Source organism: Carassius auratus, unplaced genomic scaffold, assembly GCF_003368295.1.
Source record: "Carassius auratus strain Wakin unplaced genomic scaffold, ASM336829v1 scaf_tig00027103, whole genome shotgun sequence".
In the NCBI taxonomy this organism is placed as follows: domain Eukaryota; kingdom Metazoa; phylum Chordata; class Actinopteri; order Cypriniformes; family Cyprinidae; genus Carassius; species Carassius auratus.
This window is the reverse complement of record NW_020525567.1, coordinates 61,334-66,888: the sequence shown is the minus strand read 5'-3', so window position 1 is coordinate 66,888 and position 5,555 is coordinate 61,334. Positions and strand designations below refer to the sequence as shown.

Genomic DNA, 5,555 nt, shown 5'->3' with positions numbered 1-5,555 from the left:
TGTTTGCGGTCCTGGAAAATGCTCTGAAAGTGAGTCCAGTGTTGGTCTTTCACATGATTTCAGGCCAGTTTCTGTCGGATAAGAAGATACGTGGATAAAGAGTTTTGCTCGAATATGATGAACGGGAAGGTGAGCTTTACTTCCTTTGCTCTTATAACTCCACGTCATTATCTAGAAAGTATAAGTCTTGCAATTGCATTGTGCACATTAGTTATAGCTACATGGAGTAGAGATCTGCATTATGAAAGTCACTGAACATCTAATTATCCATGCACACTACCTTAAAGTCTGCACTGCTAGGAGAGACTCAAATTTTGAAATCGAGTTCAGGTTACATTTTAAGTCTCTAGTAAGTTGTAAAATGGTTTTGTGTAAAAGGAAACTACCCAGTTCAAAATTATTGATATTTCATGGTTCATATTTATATATGCTCACATTTTAATTTGCTCTCCAAGGCTTTGGAAATGGTGTATAGTTTGGGAGTGTTTTTTTTTGAGACATTTGATGCATCAGATGTGGCTTTGTTTTTTTCTTTATCTGAACAGGATTACGACATTTTCTCCATATTTTTGGAGAAAAGATCTTTGAAAAGTCTCCTTGTATGGACGAAGTATGAATGATAAAATGCGAATAATCCAAACCTACATGTAAAAAAAAAAACAAACAAAAACTTATGAATTAATCTAGATTTAAACAGAGGCCGTGTCTGAACATTATCAGGAAGGCTATTCTAGAGCTTGGGAGCCAAATGCGAAAAAGAGCTCTACCTCTTTTAGTGGACTTTGCCATCCTAAGAACTACCAGAAGTCCAGATTTTTGTGACCTTAAGGAGTGTGATGGCTTGTAGTGTGGTAGAAAGCTAGTTAGGCACGCAGGAGCTAAATCACTTAGGGCCTTACAGGCAAGTAGTAATAATGTGTAACCGATATTGAACATAGATAGCCAATGCAGAGACTAAAGTTGGGGTAATGGTAATGGGGGGGGGAGTGAAAGAGGACCTAGGATGGATCCTTGTGGCACGCCATATTTTGCCGGAGATAAATGGAGGACTACCCATTTAAATAAACAAATGGTAACGAGCAGACCGGTAGGATCTTAACATCTTTAAGCCTGCCCTTGAATACCTGTATAGTTTTGTAATCTGAGCATGTCTGCGGTGCCAAATGCAGCACTAAGATCAAGTAAAAACTAGCAATGAGATGAACCTAATCCTTAGAGCACAAACCCAGAGTGTTTAAACTAGACAAGAGCAGAAGCGAGAACAAGGTTGTGCATTTATTGGAAGTCAACAATAGGGTTTCCAACCCCCATTTATTGAAGTCTAGTTAGAGTCTTCTGTCGCCCTTGAACCATTACAGGACCGAGTGAGGCCTTGCCTTCCCAATGAACACCTAGAGAAAGGCAAATACCCAAGTCAAGTAGAGCACATGAAGTGTCAGAAGTGATCTTTAAGCAGCTACCTACCCCCAACAGGAGCATCACGTCCCCCTTCAGGACCACATGTTGAGTCACAGCAAGCACAAACCTGGTGGTTCCCATCAGCAGCAAGCCACCTGCAACAAGAACAATCAGACGCGGCAGCTTCATCATGTTCTTAAGCAGCATGAACATACCCGTTGGAAAAGGAACAGGATTTGTGGAGAGCGTCACTGGGTGCAGAAGCAAGAGTGGCCTTCACGGTACACGTTATGTAGATCTGCAAGAGACACCGGTAAGGGTTCACAAAACCAGAGCAGATGGAAAGAGGACTCCGATTCAGTCAATATAGTACGTACGGAAGGACTGGATCCTCCCTGGAACATGAAAGCCTCCAGCTGGAACCGGATCTTGTCTTCCTGGGTCCGAGGCAAGAAGTGGGAGCTGGAAGCCGTAGCCTTGGCATCCACAAAGCACCTGATAAAGAGTGGTTGAAGAGGGGTTTACAGCCAGTTGCCCGCATCAATGTTTGTGGTTAACGCTGTAGTAGAGGTTCGTGGATCGAACCAATTCCTAGCCAGAGGCCAAAAGATTGTGGGCAACATAAGCCATTAGAGTGCGCACAAGTCCACACTTTAACCAAAAACGGAAATGCCAAGCTATGCTTCAGACGAATTTTAAATCTCACATACCCTTTACAGTAGGATGAACATTGGGACAGTCACTCTCAGTGATGCCAAAAGCACTTACCAAGAAGAGCTAAACCTATGGTCACTTTACTCAACCTAATTCTCAGGGATCGAGTGCTCACTGAACAAATTTAAACCGTTCTAGAGAAGTAACAGGACTTTACCCATGATTCTCAATGAGGGAATATCTCGGAACAGAAGTCACTTCAGGTACTTGGGTGGCCACACAGCGGTCCACAAACACACGCAGGGGGACGTGGTTGTACACCTTCACAGATGCCTCAATATTAATAATGTCACCCAAGTAGTACAAATTTGAAGGCCTCTGATAGGACCAGTCATCTGCAAGAGGAAAGAACGGTTTAGGCACAGCCTCATTTCACAAGGCTTAAGATCTAAAGAAACTACACAAACCCAGCATGAGGTTCATGGAGAACACCAAGACATCTTCAGCAACCTCCGTTGAAGCATAAGGAACCCAAGTTGGCCTCAAAGCATTACTGCTCACATTGTGGAGCCTGTTGTTCAAGGGGATACCAAATAAACAGTTTTCCAGTTACAACACCATAAGACACTGCTTGAAGACATCCAGTCAGTCACTTACCTTTGATAGTGGCATTGAATGCCAACAACTGCTCCCTCAGTACGGGTAATCGGCGTGCCAGCAAATGCCACAGGGGTGTAGGTAACAGCAAAGGTGTAGACTAGCTCATCCGCAGTCATCTGTAAGAGATGGAAGTGGTTACCAAATGGGTTTAACTACTTAAAAATAAGGTTCAAGAAGGGGGTTTCTAGCAGCCATAGAACAGCAGTTCCCAAAAGCAGCTTTCAGGTTTCAGAAACTGAAAGGTTCTGTGAATGTTTAACATTCAACTAACACTAGAGAACCCTTGTTTTATTGGTTAATCCAGGAAGACGTAACCATTCTTACCATCAGCACACTATTGCAGTCCTGCAGTGCATATTCGAGGATGAGCACCCCAGAGGCAGAGTCCTCACCAACAACAGCACAGCCTCCCATAGACAAACCAGATGGCTGGATCAGTTGACCATTGCTGAACATATCCTTCTTCACCTCCACATGAACCCGGTCCTCACTGCATTGAACAGCCACACTACTGGGAGTCACAGGTTTCCTCAACTGGAAGTTCACCGCCAACTCACGTTGCACCTCTGGAACGATGGGAAACTTCCAGTCCAAAGGCTTGACTGGACCCTGCAACAGCTGCTTCTCCTGAAGACCAAGAGGGTCTTGCGCAAATTTTCTGTAGTCAAGACTCGGAAGCGGAGAAGCCTTTTGGAAAGGATTCAAGAACCCTTGAGAAGAAAGATCAGGAACTCTGGAAGCTGGAGCTGATTGCGGCTTTCTGCTGCTTGGACTTTGACGGTGTTTCAAACTTCCCAATGCACTTTTTAGGTCAAAAGCCACAATCACAACCAGCACTAACACTCCTTGCAAGAACCCCATTCTAACAAAGTTTGGCAAAATGCTACAATACACATCAGTGTTGGCTTTGCTATTTAGTAGAGCTTTGAATTAAGGTGGCTCCTCCCCTTTCAACTTAATTGATTAACTTTGATTCTCCTCTGGGCTTGTAGAGTTTATTCATCCCAAATTTAGAAAAGTCAAGAACATCACTAACCAATAGAAAGCTAAGAACGTTTTATCTGTTTAATACAGATACAACAGAGGGGATGATTTTTGCCCCAGACAACATTACCCTTAAGATTAGGCAGGTCCTTGAGGGTCTATCATCATCTGACTGCAGTGACACGAGAAATCTGGGTGTCATTTTTGACAGATCGATGTGTTTTAACAGTCATGTTAAGTTTGTGGTTTGTACCTGTTTTTTTCCACCTCAGGAACATTTCTAAGGTTAGATCTATGGTTTAAATAAAAAGAGAGGGAGATGCTTGTTCATCCTTTTATTTCTAGGACCAGCAGGAGATCACACATTACTCCTGTGCGTAAGGCCCTTCATTGGCTTCCTGTTGGATATTAAATTATTAAATTTAAATTAAATTAATGCATTTAGCAGACGCTTTTATCCACAGCGACTTACAGTGCATTCAGGCTATCAATTTTTACATATCATGTGTTCATGTGGATATAGAGTGCATTTTAAAATTCTGGTCATTACTTTCAGAGCCTTGCATGGTCAAGCACCCTCTTACATCCAGGATCTTTTGCATATACATACTCCATGTGGGTCTTTGAGGTCTTCAGGCCAAGATCTTTTAGTTGTTCCCAGAACACATCTTAAGACAAGAGGTGACCATGCTTTCTGTGTTGTGGCTCCAAGGCTCTGGAACTCGCTCCCTTTAGCTCTGAAAACTATGAGTTCTGTGGAATCTTTTAAAAAGCACTAAACACTTGGTTTAGTGTAGTCACTATGTGTAATGGTAACATCATGTATACCTAAATATAAATGAGTAGAAAGGAAAACATTAGTAAATTGGCAAAATGGATGGACTAAGCAGCCCGGAAGTCACCTGTAATTGTTCAGGTACAACATTATTATCCTTTTTTTTTACGTTGAATTTTCACTTCAGTGCATGTCAATCCTTGTTACATTTTTTTTTTGAAAGATTGAGGAACTAGATATATTTAGATGTATTCAGTCTCTACATCTAACAGTCACTGAAAGTTTTTAGATGTTCTGAGACAACACTGTGATTCTCTTAAAATCCATCCATCTTTACGATTTATTCCAGAAATACATTTTGATGCATCCACAAAACCATCACATGAAACATGACGCTCTCTTGTGGCTGCTGGGATACATTGGAGATGTAAGTGAAATAAATCAATTATTTACCTAACAAATTATACATTTAGAACAATAAAATAGGTTGATTTGCAGAATCAATTTAATTGTTAACACTTTAAAATGTTATGTTTGTACTGGCTACTGTATACAGGCCACCAGTGCACCATACAGACTTTATTAAAGAGTTTGGTGATTTTACATCTGAGTTAGTTCTGGCTGCAGATAAAGTTTTAATAGTTGGTGATTTTAATATCCATGTTGATTTAGGGGAAGTCGTGGCCTAATGGTTAGAGGGTTGGACTCCCAATCGAAGGGTTGTGGGTTCTAGTCTCGGGCCGGATGGAATTGTGGGTGGGGGAAGTGCATGTACAGTTCTCTCTCCACCTTCAATACCACGACTTAGGTGCCCTTGAGCAAGGCATCGAACCCCCAACTGCTCCCTGGGCGCCGCAGCATAAATGGCTGCCCACTGCTCCGGGTGTGTGTTCACAGTGTGTGTGTGTGTGTGTGTGTGTGTGTTCACTGCTCTGGGTGTGTGCTCACAGTGTGTGTGTGTGTGTGTGTGTGTGTGTGTGTGTGTGTGTGTTCACTGCTCTGTGTGTGTGCATTTCGGATGGGTTAAATGCAGAGCACAAATTCTGAGTATGGGTCACCATACTTGGCTGAATGTCACTTCACT

The 5,555-nt window shown here is 42.3% G+C and overlaps 1 protein-coding gene across 1 annotated transcript; it reads right to left on the bottom strand.

Annotated features, from left to right (window-relative positions):
* Positions 1-1,257: 1,257 nt before the first annotated feature.
* Positions 1,258-3,590, bottom strand: LOC113079064 (zona pellucida sperm-binding protein 3-like). The gene is made up of 8 exons (XM_026251257.1): positions 3,037-3,590; positions 2,710-2,828; positions 2,520-2,623; positions 2,270-2,447; positions 1,776-1,893; positions 1,614-1,696; positions 1,465-1,553; positions 1,258-1,391 (listed from the first exon to the last, which is right to left on the bottom strand). The coding sequence occupies exons 1-8, from the start codon at positions 3,571-3,573 to the stop codon at positions 1,312-1,314; spliced, it is 1,308 nt and encodes a 435-aa protein (XP_026107042.1). The 5' UTR covers positions 3,574-3,590; the 3' UTR covers positions 1,258-1,311.
* Positions 3,591-5,555: the final 1,965 nt, after the last annotated feature.

What these genes read in the sequence shown, in the direction of transcription:
- LOC113079064 (XM_026251257.1), bottom strand. Translation starts at nt 3,573, where the DNA reads ATGGGGTTCTTGCAAGGAGTGTTAGTGCTGGTTGTGATTGTGGCTTTT. An exon ending in TCCCTCATTGAGAATCATGG is followed by an intron (nt 1,894 to 2,269) that starts GTAAAGTCCTGT and finishes ACTCTTTATCAG; the next exon opens with GTGCTTTGTGGATGCCAAGG. An exon ending in ACGTGATGCTCCTGTTGGGG is followed by an intron (nt 1,392 to 1,464) that starts GTAGGTAGCTGC and finishes GCCTTTCTCTAG; the next exon opens with GTGTTCATTGGGAAGGCAAG.